General features: G+C 39.5%; 1 protein-coding gene across 3 annotated transcripts; it reads right to left on the bottom strand.

Moving 5' to 3' along the window:
* Positions 1-958: 958 nt before the first annotated feature.
* Positions 959-19497, bottom strand: OIP5 (Opa interacting protein 5). 3 transcript variants are annotated; one of them, XM_072986250.2, is made up of 6 exons: positions 18887-19497; positions 18010-18076; positions 16643-16762; positions 14166-14247; positions 6749-7255; positions 959-5307 (listed from the first exon to the last, which is right to left on the bottom strand). In XM_072986250.2, exons 1-5 carry the CDS (start codon positions 19293-19295, stop codon positions 7088-7090), a joined length of 846 nt encoding a protein of 281 aa, XP_072842351.2. In that variant the 5' UTR covers positions 19296-19497; the 3' UTR covers positions 959-5307; positions 6749-7087. The 3 variants fall into 3 exon arrangements, with proteins under 3 accessions (XP_072842351.2, XP_020649415.3, XP_072842352.2); XM_020793756.3 differs by having other exon boundaries at positions 19001-19497; XM_072986251.2 differs by lacking the exons at positions 959-5307; positions 6749-7255 and adding an exon at positions 7444-8623.
* Positions 19498-19535: the final 38 nt, after the last annotated feature.

Below are 19535 nucleotides of genomic sequence, written 5' to 3'. Positions count from 1 at the left end.
TTGTTTTTGTAGCTCTGCTTTGATTCTTTGTCCATGTAAACAAAGTCCTCTGCTTGCCTTATAAAGGATACTGCATCTTTTTTTGGGACTTGTCTGTAAATGGTTACCTTGGTGAAGAAAGAACTGTTTCTGGCTTTGAGTTAGTTATCAGCAAGAAATCATAGGAAATATGTAACTGCAGAGCAAGAGATTTTGCAATATTAGGTCTTTTATGTTTAAAAATTCTCTGCCGTTCTCTTGTGTAAATCGGGATAGTGGGTTCTTTATAGATGACCTGAGTTCAGTCAGGGTTCTTCTATGAACAAATGTACCTATACTATAGAATGATGTAGTTTTAGTGCTTGGGAGAATCAGTTGATGGAAAAATACCTCTGAAACTGGAATGCAAAATAGCACAGTATGTAGAGGGAAGTATCCCTGATGCAAATAAAGCCATAAGATGACTTAAATAGAACTTTAGTAGCAATAACTATTTGCATGTGATAGGAACTGACTTGCATTAGCAAGAATTGTACAGTAGAATAAATGGTACTAACCAAATAGGTTTGCGGTGCTCTGTGTTGCAGGGAGTTGCCCAAAAAGATGAGTTTCTTTTTAAAGGTTGAAATTCCTCGCCTCAAAGGATCAGAGCCTGGTGTAAACTTCCAGAATGTAGGTTTTTATAGTTGGGCTGTTAGGAAATAAAACTTGCTGTGCATGAACTAGATGAACACTTATCCTGCTTGCCCATAGGTAGTAGATAGCTGGTATGCATCTGTGAAGAGAAGGGAACTCTTCAAGGCTGTGACCAGGATAGATTCTATCCAGTCACATAATTTTAAGAGATTTGTGCAAATTGTTGCCATTACTTAAAAGGTGTGTCAAATCTGAGGAAATTTTGGCAAAGTATGGACTATACAAACAGAACTGTGGCTGTCTCGTACTTTTTTTCTTTCTTAGGTCTTTTTTGTGGCTTTACTTTTTCTTAGTTTCTCTAAGCTACATTTGGGCTTAGAAGGAGGAGAATAAGATTCTATGCTTGGCAATTTTTTTTTACCCCATCTCTCTATAGAGAGTGCAGCTCATACCTCTTAAATGCCACTTGCACTAACCTTGTATGCATGTGCATACTGAAGACCAAGGAAACTGTAAGTCTAATACATAATTCTGCCTTAAGCAGTATTCAGCTGAACTATGTAGACTAGATTCATCTGTAAGATTGGGATGTATACTTGAAGTAGATGGCTTATTTCTGTTTTAATGTGTCCCTTACCTGACCTGTAGTTTGGTTAACACAGTTGTATGTTATGGATGGGGATAGTGCTTGTTTTAAAAATTAGAATGCACACCTTCTGTGCAAAATTCTACATTGTTATAAGGCAATTGGAAAGTAATAGTGTCCAAAACAATGCTTGGAATCTGAATAATATAATCAGCAAAACTTGATGACTAATTTTGCTTTCATGAAATATATATTCTGTAACTAACTTTGTGCCAAGCAAAATTTCCCTGGGCTAGAAGAGTAAAAGTGATTATTTGCACCATGTGGCTGTTCCAGTCTTCTAAATCTTAGAAGCAGCCAGTTTGCTGATATTTTTCATCACAAAACTGGTGGTAGACTGACTTCACATTATTGTGCAGTTTAGTTCATGAACCGAGGCTTGCTTGGTACTTGGATCATGGACATACGTAGATCCCAGAATTGTATGCATAATGAACTGTATGGGCCGTGGTGCTTTTAACAAGGTCTAGTTATGGTCTTTTTTTGTTAGAAGATATTTGTCTATGTAATTCTGCCTCATCAGAGAGAGCATTGTAGTTCTGGCCTGTGGAAGTAAGGGTCTCTAGTCTCCTCTGGCACGTTGTACTTAAGCAGCTTAAACTTGAGCAGTTGTGTCTAAATTCTTGAAGGTCTAGCACTGAAATTTATTTTCATAAGCAGATAATAGGAGAAAAGATTCTTCTCTAAAGTAGCTCTTCATGTTACTTTAATGTGTGTTTCCCCTCTCCTTTTTACTTTTGTAGTAATTTTGTGATAGCCCTTACCCTTTGGTTGGAGAGCTGGGTTTCATTCAAAGCACATTAGTGCTATTCTTCATGAACAGTTGCAGAGGGCTTTTCCTTTTATCTGCCTCTCAATTGCTGTAGTGGTGAAATTCTATCCTATACCATTTTATAATGAAATAGCTGTTATGAGGCATTCTTTTCAGAGTATTAATTTTTTTTTCTCCTTCTCTTTTCTTTGCACTTTGAAGAACAATAAATGTAGGAAAGAAAAAGAATGAAAGCGCTATATTGACAAAGAACAAACAGGTGCCAGTAATCATTTCTCTTGGTCACACTTCAGGTATACAGACAGGTTGTAAATTGTATGTAGATCTTGGACCTTGGAAATAAAAGTTGGAAGACCTAAGCTGAATTGAAGTTTTTCATCATACTGCTGTTATTTACATGGTATAGGATGGAGGTAGGAGACACACATCTCCACACATCTGCCCTCTGTTTTGTATATAGAGAACTTGTGAGTTCACTTTTCCATTCAATGCAGGAAAACAGCCAGTGATGTGGAGGTATTTTGTTCAGTCATAGACAAGTGTAGGAAAAAGACTTTAGAGTATCTGTGTAAAGAACTTTGCATAAAGCTCTCATTTTGATTGGAATTTGGAAAATCAAAAGACTATTTGAGGGTGGGGCAAGAGAAGATACAAGTATATGCTGAGCAAAAAAATTGATTTTATTCTATTTTGGGATTGAGGAGAGATGGTTAGAATGGAAACTCTTGAGTTTGAATACTGTACTTGCTAGATTGTTTTAGGTGGAATCCTCAATTTTTTCAAGTTATAGCACAATAAACATTCCATAGAGCTTAGGATTTCTAAGGACTGGATGCTGTCACAACTTATTCCTCCATGCATAATAGGCATTTATAGAATACCTGGAAGACTGTTGAGGTCTTGAAGCCCTTAGAATGGAAAATCTGCATGGAACAATGATAGTGGCACAAGCACACAGGCTCACAAACTGATTTTTATAGAACTAGTATTCTTATTATGCATGATTAAGATGTCTTAGTGTTATAGTTATTACCAGTATATTGATATATGCATTTATACATTAAGAAGCAATAGGAACTAATTTACCAATAGCTTGAACTTACTGCTTTGATTCTCAGAATTTTCTTTTTAGAGAACATGCTGTCTCTTGAGATAAAGGGGCAGATTATACAAATAAGGAAAGAAGCATGACACCAAAACTGTGTAATGGAAAGAACAATCAGCAGAATGAAACGTTTTGACCTCTTACCTAGATTCATAGTAGTCCTCCTGAGCCTACATGATGGGAATGTGGTTGGTGGCAAAATGGGTTTCTTAGCTGCTGTAGTTGTACAAATAAAAAGGGTGCAGAGTTTCAGAGTGCCGAAAAAGTTGAGTGAAACTCATACAGGGAAACAAGAATGGGCTAACTCATAAAAGATGTTTATTTTTCAGGTTGTAGACAGAAGTAACATTATTGTGGTAAATAACCAGGGAGTGAATAAAATAATTAAGCAGTCCATATTCTTCAGGTATTAAATCATTTTAAGGACAGTTGTATTTTTCAGGTTTCTTTCACCACCTAGGCAGCTATACCAAGGTTACCTGGTTTCAATCCAGCAATAATGGTTTCTTTCAAAATCTGAAAATGGTTTCTGACATGTACTCAAGACAAGTTAAAGCTTGCTAAAAAGGAGAGGAGTTTTGATCTGCTGGAGAACAAATAGCAACATTCTCTCTGTCCCCTGCTTTCCATGTTTTCTTCAATTATAAGAGTGAATGACAGCTTTGAAAATTTGATACATGTACGATTGCTCGTAATCGTAGCAAATACAATAAACGGTACCAATTAGATGATGCTTAAAATATTAGAGACATACAACCTTGTAGCAAAACGTGGATCAGAAAATTATTTTCTTCACATGAAACCCTTAGTTTTAAATTCCTTGGCTAGATTTTGGATTTACTAGTTTCTAAAGGCAACTTTAGCTAATATGAACATTTTCTCTATACCAAACTTTGCTTTCCCCCACATACGAAGTTATCTTTATTCTTCCAGGCATATATGTTGCATGTTTGTTTCAGAGGCCATATTTTTAAAACTGCCATTATCAGTAACAACTAGCTGCCAAAAAATGAATATATTGCTTACAGGCAAAGACTTGCAGTATTGATTTAAGCTTGACTGCACTCCTGATTTCATGTTAACAGACTAAATAGAATAAACCTCAGTAATTCATGCCTAAATTCTTCCCTCCAAACATTTCTTGTAGGTTGCATGTGTTTGCAGACAGCGACAACCAAAGGGTGGGAATAAGTGTGTGCTATTTAAATCGCCTCTTCCCATAATAAAAAGCAGGCTACTCTGAAGTGTCTGAAAATGTGTGTAGCGGGAACGTACTGAAAAATAAAGGGTAGCGAAGGCTATACCCTGAGAAAACCTACAAACGTCTAAATCATAAAAGTAGTTGTACATTTTGTTATATCACTTGAAAAGGTAGAATGTTATGGTTTAGGCTTTTTAGTCTGTTGTACAAGTTATGTAACAATATGAATATTCAAACCCCTGTATATATCTGATATTTTCCAAAAGGCAGCTTGCTTTTCTATCTATGCATCTTTTGGGAGGGGAAGAGGGTGTTAAATTTATTCTTTTGACACTGTAAACAATATTGTTCAAAAATGAACTTGGAAACTCTGCACCTGTATACAATTTTTTAGCAATAAAGCAGCATGGGCTGAGAATGCACTAAAATGTAATTGTGTGATTTCTTGATTGGAAATGTTATTGTATAGAAATAAAACAAACTGTAGGTATTTCTGTTACTTTTCAGTATGTGGAAAATTGCTTGCTGAAGAAACAAAAAAGATACTAAACAGCTCTGTGCAAATTCAAAAAGCCAGTCAAAGCTTAAAAAATGTGTGCAAGAATCCTCTGGGTGATTCTAGGAAGTCCAAAAAAGTAACTTTTTCCAAGCACTGCCACTGGCCATAATTAGTAAGGGAAGGCTGAAATCTTGATTGTAGTCTTTGTTCATTTTCCTTTTATAATTAAAATTAAAACTAAAAGTGCTTATTCTAGTTCTAAATATTGCTTATTCAGCATCTTCACATTGAATGTCACCTTCTGAAGTACTACCATTTGGGTGTAGTACAAAACCATCCAGTGTATCAGTGACAAGTTAATATTCAAACAGAAGGGAGTTCATAACAGTTTAGTGTTTCTTGAAGATGAGATACGGAAGGGTAGATAAAACTTCAGAAGAAAGACTCTCAGGACTCAAGATAACCTGAGCTGCAAGAGGGAAAAATGTGGAGTTAAAACTCAGATGGTAAGTGAGTGCCCTGTGCTGGACATTTTTAAACAGGTTGGAAGGCTCTCAGGAATGCTCTAGCAGCTTTTCTTGGAGCAGTGGGAGCTTTCCAGCTGTACAATTCTGATTTTATACAGGAGGCAGCTACCTAAATATGGCTCAAGCGGATGAAGGCAAGAGTCTGCTTAGCTACCGCATTTTTCTGTGTATAAGACCCGAAGTATAAGAAAAAAAAACCTTTTTCTAACCCCAAACTAGAAAAAGCAGGGATCAAAGGGCTCCCTTTTTGCTAAGCCCCGTGCCTTGGCAAAAGGCAAGGAAAACAGCTGTCAAAGTGACTGCCACTTTTCCTCGCCTTTTGAGAAGGCATGGAGTTTAGCAAAAAGGAAGGGGAGCTGTTGCTCCCTTTTTGCTAACCTCTGTGCCTTCTCAAAAGATGAGGGTCCGCTCCCCTTTTTGCTAAACCCAGCGCACCCTCGCCTTTTGAGAAGGCACAGAGGTTAGCAAAAGGAGCAACTGCTCCCCTTTTTGCTAAAGCCCTGTGCCTTCGCAAAAGGCAGTGATAAAGAGCTGCCTTCCATGTATAAAATGGCCCTCATTTTTTCTAATTATTTAAGGAAAAGGTATCATTTTATACACGGAAAAATATGGTAAACTTAGCTGAAAGTAGGAATTGCCCACTTTTCTTGAGTTGCTGTTTTTTTCAAAGGGTTATGGACACTATGATGTATATTAAGAATATAGTAAAAAGGGAGGAGCAATGACTTGTGTGCAGATCTTAGGATTAAACCCAGGCATCTCAAATAGAGCAAAACCTCTGGCAAAAGAAAAGGAAAAAAAAAACACTTTAAACCAGTGGTCCCCAACCTTTTTCAAACCACAGACTAGTTGGGGGGGCAGGGGCACCCCTGCACTCTTGAGTGGGCACAGCACGTTTGCAAATTGGCATGGTGTGCTCACAGGGTGTGGTGTGCTCACACATGGCATGCTTGAGGGTGAGTGGGGCACACATGCACCATGCCCACCTATGAATGACCCACTCACCACATATGTGTGCGAACATGCCGCGCTCCCCCATGCGTTCATGGGGGGGCGGGAGATCAGTACCCATGCCCGGTCCTATGAAGCCCATGGACTGGCTGCAGACCAGGGATTGGGGACCCCCGCTTTAAACCACTTAATAAAGTATGCAGCAAGCTTTCTAATGTAAAAAAGACAAGCACTGTAGAGATTTCATGAAGGTTGCCCCACAAGAGCAGAACCTTCTTAAAGTATCTGCCCATCCTTTAGTACAGTAGCACTATTTAAAGCCCATCTGTGATGACATTAATTGGATGTTTCAGACATATTTAAAATTAATCTCATTTTTAACTTTACATTTCTGTTTCAAATACACTAAAACCTAATTAGCTAAAAACAAACCTGTAATCTCGGCAAGTAATTATACAAATGGTTGTTGTAGACCACTGAAAGCCCTAAATAAAAATCATACAAATGATAGGATAGTATTACAATCATGTCTGTAATTTTAATATGTAAAAATGATCTATTACAGCTACTTCATATCCAAACAATGAATGTACTTGAGCCTTCTGTAAAAAAAAAAACAGTTTCATCATTCCTAAACCCACATTAAGAAAACAGTTTCATGCCATTCCTAAAATCACATCAACTGCCATTTTCAAATATAGCCAAAGCATTAGCTGTGAGACGACTGCTTCGGATGCTCATATTCTTCACAGCTAAGATGACTGCAGAAATTCAACCAGTTAATTGTTTTGACTTCTTCCTTGTGGATCCAGCTCCGTGACCATGTGGTCTTGGTTTATAGCCCGGATTTTCTACTAAGGCTGTCTGCTGGTTTAAGTCTTCTAGTTTCTTAATTAGCAATTCTATACGCTTGTGAACTAGTACAAGGTTCTCTTTCAACTACAAAACAAAGTTGAAAACCAAGTCTGAATAAACTGAGTGAAGCACAATACCAAAACGATTATATCAGTTAAACTATTAAATCTTACTGGAAACTAGTAAAATGTCAATAGGCTGTGTGAAACTTGCAAAAACAATGTACATTGAACAAAGACTACATGAACAACCATGTAAAAGTTAAGTTATTCTTTCTAAAGTTGAATCTATGTTGCTCATAGACTTCACTATCCTCACTGACTTCCTCACTGAATTTTAGCAACACAGGAATCAAAGGTCACAGACTAACCAAACTGAATTGCTGTAATGTCAGATGTCATGGTTCTCAGAATAAGAGTATCTCTATTGCAACTTGTCAAATAAATATGGACAGATGCAAATTTTTCTCATGAAATACCTATAACTTTATTCACATGAAACCAGGCACCTCTTTCATTATACAAGAGTAGTGTGAAACTATGATTGAAATAGAAAAGGATAGATTTAACACTAGTTGTACTCAAAATACAGCCCACAACTTTTAATAATCATAATTGAGGCCTTAAATTTGCTTTTAAAGTTTTAAAATCATGTTATGTATTTTAATTATTATTATAATTTAAATGTTTTAATGGGTAATGTATTTTAAATTTTACTTGTTTTAACAGTGTGTGCTGCCTTTAGTTCCCTCATTGGGAGAAAGATAGCCTATAGATGAGACTAAACAAACAAGTTCCTAGAAGCTCTTGCCAACATGGCCAGCAGTCAGGGCTTCTAGGAGCTGAAGTCCAAAATATCAGGAGACCAATGTAAAACACACCCTTCTGTGCTGAGCTGACTGTATACAGCTTTTGGTGTGCCAGTATCACCCCTTCTCATGTTTTAGTTGCATGAATCTAAGATGAAAACCACCAGTATCATCGGAGCAGTATTTCAACATACTGTATTAGCCATACTTGGGAAGATTTAAACATTTTTACTTACTCTACAATTCTGGGACAAGAGTTTGTTCCCACTTCAATATCTAAGTAGTATGGAACTCATTCCCCTTCATGGATTGCTGCCTTGTCGTGGCGAAGGGGCTTGAGTAACTCAGAGAAGCTATGGACTATGCCGTGCAGGGACACCCAAGACGGACAGGACATAGTGGAGAGTTCCGACTAAATGCAATCCACCTGGAGTAGGACCTGGCAATGCCACTCCAGTATCTTTGCCAAGAACGCCCCATGATCAGAAACAAAATGATAAAAGATATGACGCTGGAAGATGGGCCCCTCAGGTCGAAAGGCGTCCAACTTGCTACTGAGGAAGAGCGGAGGACAAGTACAAGTAGCTCCAGAGCTAATGAAGTGGTTGGACCAAAGCCGCAAGGACGCTCAGCTGTGGACGTGCCTGGAAGTGAAAGGAAAGTCCAATGCTGTAAAGAAAAATACTGCATAGGAACCTGGAATGTAAGATCTATGAACCTTGGTAAGCTGGAGGTGGTCAAACAGGAGATAGTAAGAATAAACATCGACATCCTGGGCATCAGTGAACTAAAATGGACAGGAATGGGCGAATTCAGCTCAGATGATTATCATATCTACTACTGTGGGCAAGAATCCCGTAGAAGGAATGGAGTGGCTCTCATAGTAAACAAAAGAGTGGGAAAAGCTGTAATGGGATACAATCTCAAAAATGATAGAATGATGTCAATACAAATCCAAGGCAGACCATTCAACATCACAATAATCCAAGTTTATGCACCAACCACCATTGCTGAGGAGACTGAAATTGAACAATTTTATGAAGGTTTACAACACCTTCTAGAACTGACACCAAAGAAAGATGTTCTTCTCATTCTAGGGGACTGGAATGCTAAAGTAGGGAGCCAAGAGATGAAAGGAACAACAGAGAAGTTTGGCCTTGGAGTTCAGAACGAAGCAGGACAAAGGCTAATAGAGTTTTGTCAAGAAAATAAGCTGGTCATCACAAACACTCTTTTCCAACAACACAAGAGGCGACTCTATACATGGAAATCACCAGATGGGCAATATTGAAATCAGATTGATTATATTGTCTGCAGCCAAAGATGGAGAAGCTCTATACAGTCAGCAAAAACAAGACCTGGAGCTGACTGTGGCTCTGATCATCAGCTTCTCATAGCAAAATTGAAGCTTAGCCTGAAGAGAGTAGGAAAAACCACTGGGCCACTCAGGTATAATCTAAACCAAATCCCTTATGAATACACAGTAGAAGTAAAGAACAGATTTAAGGAACTAGATTTGGTGGACAGAGTGCCTGAAGAACTTTGGATAGAGGCTCGTAACATTGTCCAGGAGGCAGCAACAAAAACCATCCCAAAGAAAAGGAAATGCAAGAAAGCAAAGTGGCTGTCCAATGAGGCCTTAGAAATAGCAGAGAGGAGAAGGGAAGCAAAATGCAAGGGAGATAGGGAAAGTTACAGAAAATTGAATGCAGACTTCCAAAGAATAGCAAGGAGAGACAAGAGGGCCTTCTTAAATGAACAATGCAAAGAAATAGAGGAAAATAACAGAAAAGAAAAGACCAGAGATCTGTTCAGGAAAATTGGAGATATTAGAGGAACATTTTGCGCAAAGATGAACATGATAAAAGACAAAAATGGGAGGGACCTAACAGAAGCAGAAGACGTCAAGAAGAGGTGGCAAGAATACACAGAGATATTATATCAGAAAGATTTGGATATCCCGGACAACCCAGGCAATGTAGTTGCTGACCTAGAGCCAGACATCCTGGAGAATGAAGTCAAGTGGGCCTTAGAAAGCCTGGCTAACAACAAGGCCAGTGGAGGTGATGGCATTCCCATTGAACTATTTAAAATCTTAAAAGATGATGCTGTTAAGGTGCTACATTCAATATGCCAGCAAGTTTGGAAAACTCAACAGTGGCCAGAGGACTGGAAAAGATCAGTCTACATCCCAATCCCAAAGAAGGGCAGTGCCAAAGAATCCTCCAACTACCGTACAATTGCACTCATTTCACACATAGCAAGGTTATGCTCAAAATCCTCCAAGGGAGGCTTCAGCAGTATGTGGACCGAGAACTCCCAAAGTACAAACTGGATTTCGAAGGGGCAGAGAAACTAGAGACCAAATTGCTAACATGCACTGGATTATGGAGAAAGCCAGAGAGTTCCAGAAAAATATCTACTTCTGCTTCATTGACTATGCAAAAGCCTTTGACTGTCTGGACCACAGCAAATTATGGCAAGTCCTTAAAGAAATGGTTGTGCCTGACCACCTTATCTGTCTCCTGAGAAACCTGTATGTGGGACAGGAAGCAACAGTTAGAACTGGTCATGGAACAACTGATTGGTTCAAAATTGGGAAAGGAGTACGGCAAGGCTGTATATTGTCCCCCAGCTTATTTAACTTATATGCATAATACACCATGCGGAAGGCTGGACTGGAAGAAACCCAAGCCGGAATTAAGATTGCCAGAACAAATATCAACAACCTCCGATATGCAGATGATACCACTCTGATGTCAGAAAGTGAGGAGGAATTAACGAACCTTGTAATGAGAGTGAAAGAGGAGAGTGCAAAAAACGGTCTGAAACTCAACATCAAAAAAACTAAGATCATGGCCACTGGTCCCATCACCTCCTGGGAAATAGAAGGGGAAGACATGGAGGCAGTGACAGATTTTATTTTCCTGGGGTCCATGATCACTGCAGATGGAGACAGCACCGAAATTAAAAGACGCCTTCTTCTTGGGAGGAAAGCGATGACAAATCTTGACAGCATCTTGAAAAGCAGAGACATCACCTTGCCAACAAAAGTCCGAATAGTCAAAGCTATGGTTTTTCCTGTTGTGATGTATGGAAGTGAGAGCTGGACCATAAAGAAAGCAGACCGCCGAAGAATGATGCCTTTGAATTGTGGTGCTGGAGGAGGCTCTTGAGAATCCCCTGAATTGCAAGGAGAACAAACCTATGAGTTCTAAAGGAAATCTACCCTGAGTGCTCACTGGAAGGACAGATCCTGAAGCTGAGGCTCCAGTACTTTGGCCATCTCATGAGAAGAGAAGACTCCTTGGAAAAAACCTTGATGTTAGGAAGGTGTGACGGCAAGAGGAGAAGGGGACGACCGAGGATGAGCTGGCTGGACTGTGTCTGCGAAGCAACCAACATGAATCTGACACAACTCCGGGAGGCAGTGGAAGATAGGAGAGCCTGGCGTGTTCTGGTCCATGGGGTCACGAAGAGTCGGACACAACTAAACGACTAAACACATGGAACTCATTGCAGCACAACTCTTTTCCAATTACTAACATGATGTCAAAAGTCATCAAATTCATGAGAATCCATGACACAATTCCTCACACTAGAAGTTCTCTTCTCACAACTAGGCTAACATTACTGCAGGAAGTCATGTAAAGGGACTCTTCTCAGGTACCACAAGGTTTCTGGAATGAGCCATGTTTGGTTTTATTCTGGGATTAACCCTTTATTGGGATAAATGCCTATGATGAACATAGGCTTCTGGACCTCCCTGGAGGTCTATGGAATTTCTGTAGGCCTCTGAGGGAGAGTCAAGCACCTAATATCTAGGTCTAACAGAACAACTAGTGATTCTACTCCACTTGGCTTCAAATAATTAAGAGTTTAACATTTCACAGGCACACAACAACATCAATAAATAAAGAATCAAATAAATAAATAGTCCCTCACTGCCCTAAAAAAATTGTAAGACACCATGGAACAGTAGCTGATAGAACCTCTACAGTTTCTTGATTCAGTCAAGATTAACATGGGAAGCCAATTTACAATCTGAACGCTTAAACAAGGAATGATCCAATATCTGATCTTCCACTGTTTTTTAGAGCAAGTATATGGCACTCGAAGAAAATACTCTGAAGACTATCCACTGCTTTGTCCTACAAGATTGTCTAGGTTTGTGGCAGAAATATCACCACAGCACTGGAGGAGCTATGGGGACAAAGGACTTTATTACACATGGGAGCTGAATTGCCGAAGCTATCAGCTCTTTGAGACATACAGTGGTGCCTTGCTTAACGATGTTAATTGGTTAAAAAAAACACATCGCTATAGGAAAACATCGTGAAGCGAAACACCATTTCCCATAGGAATGCATTGAAAACCGGTTAATCCGTTCCAATGGGAACGATTACCGTCCTTAAGCGAAAATCCCCATAGGAAACATCGCTAAGCGAAACAATGTTTCCCCCATCAGAAAGCTACTGAAATACATTGAAGCCGACTCAATGCATTTCAATGGCTTTCCGATGTCCGTTTTCGCTCATTTTTAAGTGTCTTAAAATGTTTGAAACCTGTTTTAAATGCTTGGAATCGGTAGTGCACCTTGTGAAACATGTGCAAACTTAATTTGGCTTTGTTCTGAGTCTCCATTAATTTTTGGTGATTTTTTGTTTTCCCCATTTAAATCCATTGAACTGTTTCACTGCAGGAAACAAGCATCTATTGCACAAGGAGCTCATCTCTCTTCTTGATGCTGAGCAAGACAGGTGGTAATGCAGAGGTGGAAATTATTAGATGGACACAATATTAGCAATTGGCTCAACCGAGTCTGGCACCTTGCCCTCATGGAAAAGCTCTAACACAAACCTGGGTGACAAAATGACTCACATGAATAAACCTATGGCCACATAAATGTGTTTTCTTCAGAATATTAAACAACCAATATTTCAAGTTTTGCATCTCTGGCATCATGCCTTAAATTTTGAAGAGAAATTTCCTAGAGCACAGTGTAATTACAGAATTCTCAGTGCTACAGCCTTTGTACCCAATTATCCTAATGTTGCCCATGTGTTAGCTTCATCATATACAGTGGTGCCTCGCATAACGTTTGCTTCGTTTAACATTTTTTTCGCTTAACGTTTATTTTTTCAGAGTCAGATTGTGCTTCGTATAACGTTTTTCCCTATGGGCAATTTTCACATAGCGATTTTGGGACCATGCTTCGCTTAACGTTTTTGGTTTTAGGTCCCCTGCTTCACTTAACGATGTTCATTTTTTCAATTACAAAAGTGTCTTAACATGTTGAAAAACGGTTTTAAATGCTTGGAATCGTTAGTGCACCTTCTAAAATGTGTGCATACTTAATTTGGCGTTGATCTGACTTTTCATTAATTTTTTGTGAATTTTTTTCTCCCCCATAGGAAACAATGGAGCTGTCAGATTTTGACAGCTGTCAAAAGTTGGGGGGAAAAAATTCACCATAAATTAACGAAAAGTCAGATCAAAGCCAAATTAACTTTTGCATCCGTTTTAGAGGGTGCAGAAGCTAATCCAAGCATTTAAAACCATTTTTGACCCTTTTATGACACACTTAAATTTGCAAAAATTGACTTCGCAAAGCCATTGAAATGTATTGAGTCGGCTTCAATACATTCCAATGGAGGAAACATTGTATCGTTTAACAATGTTTCCTATGGGTTTTTTCGCTTAAGGACGCCAATCCGTGCCTATTGGAACGGATTAACCGGTTTCCAATGCATTCCTATGGGAAATGGTGTTTCACATAAAGTTTTTTTCGCATAAGGGTTTTTTTTTGGAACCAATTAAAAACGTTATGCGAGGCACCACTGTACAGTATTTCCTGAGCTGGACAGATTTGTGTTTGTATCTATTTCATATTTTAAAATTTGTTTAAACAGAAACAAACAAACAAAAATGACAAAAACAGGTACATCCCATCAACATCAGAAAGATTTAGACTATTATTTACCAAGAAAGGTATTTATACATTACTCTCTGTTGGGAGGATTACATTGATGGCAGGGTATTCAACATGTTTCACAATTTACATATTTTTGACTTGTTCTACTTGCATCATCATCTATTTGTGGCAAGTCCAGACATACATATGTATAGATTAAAAGTTATTTACACACGCACACACAGAGAGAGAACACACACTCAAAATATTACCTGTTGTACATGGTCCTTCAGGCTCACTGGAGGGCAGATCACCTTTGAGGCTTCAACTGTGGTTTTAGTTTTTAACAAGTAACTAAAAAAACAAATTAAAATACTTCACTTGGCAATCATTGGCCAAAATCCTGATTAGCATAATAAATGTGCACTACAGTAAGGCCCACTTATTTAATGGGGATTTTGTGAGTCAGTTACTCCAGGAGTTTTTTTATTATTGTTATTCATTATGGGCCTACTCTTACTGTAATTTACTTTGGTATAAAACTGGTTTTTATCCAATTAATCCTCCTGTCAGTGGAACCATTTCCCTCCATGGACTGCAGAGGAAGCAACTTCCTTTCCTCTCTGCCGGGATACATATCCTCAAAATCTGGTTCAGAGGGTTGGAGATCCAAGGAGAGCTGCTGGGGGAAGTCCCATTGGTCCAACGCTGGATTTCAACCCACCACATGTGTGCTAGATCTTGCCCTTTCTGGCTTATAAAAGCAGGCAGAGGAGGGAATGTACAAGTAAGTGAGGAAAGTAAGACCATTATTTAAAAACTTTCCTTCATTACTGGATTAATATCGTCCAGTCTCAAATGTTCCTTTTCTGGGCAAGGTACTTGAGCATGTGATGGTTTCTCAGCTCCAAGGATTTTTAGATGAAGTGGATTCTCCAGACCTATGCCTAGTCCCTGGCTATGGGACCCAGACAGCTTTGGTCACCTTGGTGCGTAACCTAAGATGGGGACAGTACAGGAGTGTGTGTCCCTGTTGTTTCTACTGGGCCTTTCAACAATGTTCAATACCATCAACCATGGCATCTTTCTGGCCAGGACTTGGAGGCACTGGTTTTATTGGAGGGAAGAACTCAGAAGGTGGCACTGGGGACATGCCTGTTCGATGACCTGGCTATTGGCCTGTGGTTCTGATTTTGCACCCCATGCTATTTAACATGTACATGGAACTACCAGGAAAGGTTGCCTCATGTTTTTGGGTTCAGTGCCAACCAGAATGATGATAAGACCCAATTCTATTTCTCCTTTCCATCTAATTCCAAGGAAGCTGTCTCAGATCTAAACTGGTGCCTAATGACAGCAATGGACTGGATGAGGGCAAAGAAACTGAAACAATCCAGACAAGAGGTGCTCCTAGTCAATCGGAAGGCACATGAGGAAACACGGATGCAACCTGTGCTGGATGGGGTTATGCTGCCCCGAAAACTCATTCATCCCTGAGCCTGGATGCCAGGTTTTGGCCGTGGCCAGGAATGTATTTGCAGGTTTAAAGCTAGTGTGCCAGCTGTGCCCATTCCTTGAGATGTCTGATTTGACTATAGTGAATCATGTCTTAGTTACATCTTGTTTGGATTACTGCAACACACTTTATGTGAAGTTTCTTTTGAACATGGTTTGGAAACTAGATGGTTCAAAAAGCAGCAGCCAAACTGCTGACTGAAGCCAATTTGAGGAAGCATATACTGTACCATCTCTGCTACAACAACTGCGCTGGCTGCCGGTTTGTTTCCAGACCCAGTTCAAAGTGATGGTTATTACCTGTAACTCCCTTCTATAGTTTGGGTCCGGGCTATCTGAAGGACTATATCTCCCCCTCTGAGCCTTCATGGTCCTTAAGCAGGTATGTTTGATGGGGACATGAGAGAGGGCCTTGTTGGTGGCTGCTCCCAGGTTATGTAATGCTATCTCTGAGAGCTTCTACCTTTTATCCTTCTGCTGACAGCTGAATACCCACTTCTACAGCTGGGCATAACCGAGCCCCAGGACGCTGGTTTCAATTAAATAGGTTTGTTTTTAAACTTTTAAATATTTTGAATCCCCTGATATATTTTAAATATTATTGCTTAATTGTTTACTGTGTTTTTAATTTTGCTCATTTGAACAATCTGAGCCACCTTGACTCCCCTCATCAAGAGAAAGGCAAGTTAGAAACTCATATTACATCAGCTTTCATGTTTGACTGACAGTGCATTTTAAAAGTCTTCTCTAGAGACTTGAGACATACCTGTACTTTTCTGTTTTTAAGAAGAAAATTAATGAAATAAAAATGCAGTAATTCTATACATAGTTGAATGAATTTGCTGTTAATCTAAAGAAACAAAAATTCTAAAGTCCCATTCCAAGGAGATAGTAACAAATCAATAAATCTCCTAAGCTTCGATTGCAATGTCTGTTACAGATGAAGCCTCAGCAGTATCGTGTTGCTACTGTCACATAATTTTTTTTGTTAGAAATGATGCCCAGTTCAGAAATGTGCAGTTTAGCTTGCAGTACAGGTGTGAGGTGCCATCAATCAGAACAAATTTATGAAACATATCTTGAAAATGTTCACATATCTGTAAATAAAAAGAGCATTAACTTACCAACTCTTAGTTTTGGATGGAGGGTTTCAGGGTATCATAACAGACATTCTTATTAGAGGTTAACGTTTGAATTTTCTAAGTAATTCAGCAGACACCTGGAGGAGACTAACCATATAATGCTGTCCTTGAAAAGGCAGAAGAGGCCTCGCAGGTAAGCAAGAGATTTTGAACAGTAGAGCTTGAAGCCAACACCTGTCCCACATGACCGACAGTTTAACATGTTGTAGGTGCTGGGGAGGAAGGCAGTAACAGTTAAAACTCCAAATTAAAAACAGACTAGAATAAAAAGATTTTAAAGTCACATTTAAAAGTAGGTAAATTCTATAGGATGGAGTTCCACAAACAAAGCCACCAGATTTATGTATCTTGCAGCCACCAATCTAATTGACTTTTACAATTCAAGAAGTCCATGCAGGTGGCAGCTGAGCATGTATAAAAGCAACAGTCCTTGTCTGTTCTTGTTCCCCAGAAGCCAATATTCAATGATCTACTACTTCTGAACCTGGAAGTTACACATGGCTATTTGTAGACTTTAAAGCCACTTACCTTTGCATTCATTGTCACATCTTGTGTCAGCAAACTCCATAATATATGCACATGTTGTGCAAGTTATTGTCCTTTCTACATCATAAAGCTAATGTCTGGTTCTACATAAGCTGGCTCCATCCACCAATGCAGTGCATTGCTTGCCCAGCCTACTCAATTCCAATGTCTGCATGTTTAGTGCAGAGATCTGAAGTGAGATTATAAATAACACAGGCTGAACCTGCATAGAAGCCACACTGTGATATTAAAACTCCTGGATGAGGAGCGACTTCTAGGCAAAATTAGCCAAATACTCACTTCAGACCTTCAAGAATATAGAAAGGTTGGTGGAGGGCTTGCGTGTATGGTCCCATTTGCCTCTTCCCGCATCACAGAAAACTTCTCAAGATGACTTACATCCAGCTAATATGAGTGAAAGAGACATGTACTGTATTATTTCCTCCACATCATGCATTTTTTAATAAATCTCAGTCATTCCCTGCAGATTTCTTTATCTAGGAAAGAGTTGGTACACATGGAAGCAATCAAAAAGATGCTAGAGTTAATTTTTATCAGCTCTCTGCTTTCATAAATCCTGCTAATATTTGTATATAAGAAATATTTATCATTATAAGCAAGTTATCTTGAGAAAGATAAGGTGAGATTAGAAAAGCTTCTGAGCATAAAGACAAACATGTTCTCATTCTCTCCTTTGTTCATTTCTAAAAAGAACTGCTTCACTTAATCAAATGATGTTCATCTGAAAGGGCAATTTATTTAGCTAGGCATTTCACTTTGAAAAACAAAAGCAGGTTTGACAAAGCAGTATTATCCCAAGTGCCAACTTACATCATTCACTTGCTGGGTGATTTTTTACATGGCTATATAAGTTTCTTAATGGTCACTTGAATTACAAAACATGTCTCTGAATTAACCCTCCTCCAGTACCCACCATCCAATGAGATCTCCTTCAACACAGACCATTAAGTTATCTTCCACAACAACATCATCTGTGACTTCTGAAAGAAGAAAATATTTGAAAATCAAGTGATGCTCGCTATAAACATGTTTTTAATTTACCTTTTGTTCCTTCTTTAGACTCATGTACCATTTATGTAACAGAGTTCATTAAAAAGAAGCAATATTTCCAGCATTCATTGTTGCAGATCAAAGGCATGTACTGCTAGAATCATCATAGAATTTTAGCATAACATATGCCATTACAGACATTTCTGAATGAGGGAAATACTGTAAAATGAACTATAGCCTAAATTAAAATCTCACCCCCTTTAAAATCATTGACATTTTTTCTCATTGAAAATGACTGTAGTGGGCTCATCACAGTATTAATTATCCTGTGTTACAAAATCCATTCCAATGTTAACCCTTTTATGGTTTCTATTAAATTTAAAACATACTGTATAGTGCAGCTGTCAAACAAACTGACCTTTTGTGCAGTGACACAGAAATCAAGTCTCAGACTATACCTAGAAAACCTCTGATCAAAGTGCCACGCAGTGATTTAAAAACATCATTGGGTGACATGGGCTCGGACCCAATTTCCAGAGGACCAGCACTGTTAACCTATAGTGTACTATGCAGCAGCAAACCCAGCAGATTTCCGTCACAGTTTAAAATCTCCCAAGTTTTATTTGGTATAAATAATACATCGGAAGCAGCGAGTTGCAGTCACAAAAAAAGCTTGCGCTATATAAAACCCGTGAGATTTTACGATACCGTAATATTGTGTCTCCTTTCAGGCTACCTCACACAACTGTTTCGCGTTTCTGGGGTAGGAGAAATTGGGAGTCTGCAGACTCGATCTCTACCCGGTACTGTATATGTAACTGGAACGATCGCGGTTAACAAGATGTGCAGCTTTGCCCTTTTCTTTTTTTCCTTTCTCCCGACCCTCCGAGCTGTCAAGATTCTGAGGAACTCACTGAAGCAAACAAGAAGGCGGAGAGTCCCCTCCTGAGCGCACAGGTGGAGCGAGTCCCCTAGTACTGCACGGCACCTCCGGCACTGGTACACCGCGCAGTCCTCCAACCTGAGTCCCCGAAGCCCCGGAACCCACTTCCTGGCATCCTCCGGCGTCTTCATACGTTGCTGCGGCCGGGGATATTCGCCGGTCCCAAGTTCCGTTCGCTCTACCGTAATTGCACCACCCACTTGGGGCTCCTGAAAAAGAAGCCTCAGCTGCCTCCGTACCGCCATCTTGTTTTTTCCGCCAAACATTCAAACCCCGTTCCCGCCTCCTGTTGCACCTATTGGAGCATTTCCTCATTCGCGCCATCCGATGGGACACCCGTTGCCCTCGTGGATTGGACACTGCCCCGCCCACAATTTATTTTACCCAATCCTGTTTCCGAGCGGTGCCTCTGTTTTCTCCGAAGTTGGTGGTGGAAGCCCAAAATACGGCCGCGCCTTTTTTTTTTTAAAGGCAAACCTTTTCATCCCATTGGTCTGGAACCTTTT

The sequence above is a fragment of the Pogona vitticeps genome, chromosome 1 (assembly GCF_051106095.1).
Source record: "Pogona vitticeps strain Pit_001003342236 chromosome 1, PviZW2.1, whole genome shotgun sequence".
NCBI classification, from domain to species: Eukaryota; Metazoa; Chordata; class Lepidosauria; order Squamata; family Agamidae; genus Pogona; species Pogona vitticeps.
The sequence above is the reverse complement of the archived record's forward strand: the minus strand, read 5'-3'. Positions and strand labels throughout refer to the sequence as shown.

What these genes read in the sequence shown, in the direction of transcription:
- OIP5 (XM_072986250.2), bottom strand. Translation starts at nt 19,295, where the DNA reads ATGTTTGGCGGAAAAAACAAGATGGCGGTACGGAGGCAGCTGAGGCTT. An exon ending in AGTTACATATACAGTACCGG is followed by an intron (nt 18,077 to 18,886) that starts GTAGAGATCGAG and finishes TTCTTCTTTCAG; the next exon opens with AAGTCACAGATGATGTTGTT. An exon ending in TGAAGGACCATGTACAACAG is followed by an intron (nt 7,256 to 14,165) that starts GTAATATTTTGA and finishes TTTGTTTTGTAG; the next exon opens with TTGAAAGAGAACCTTGTACT.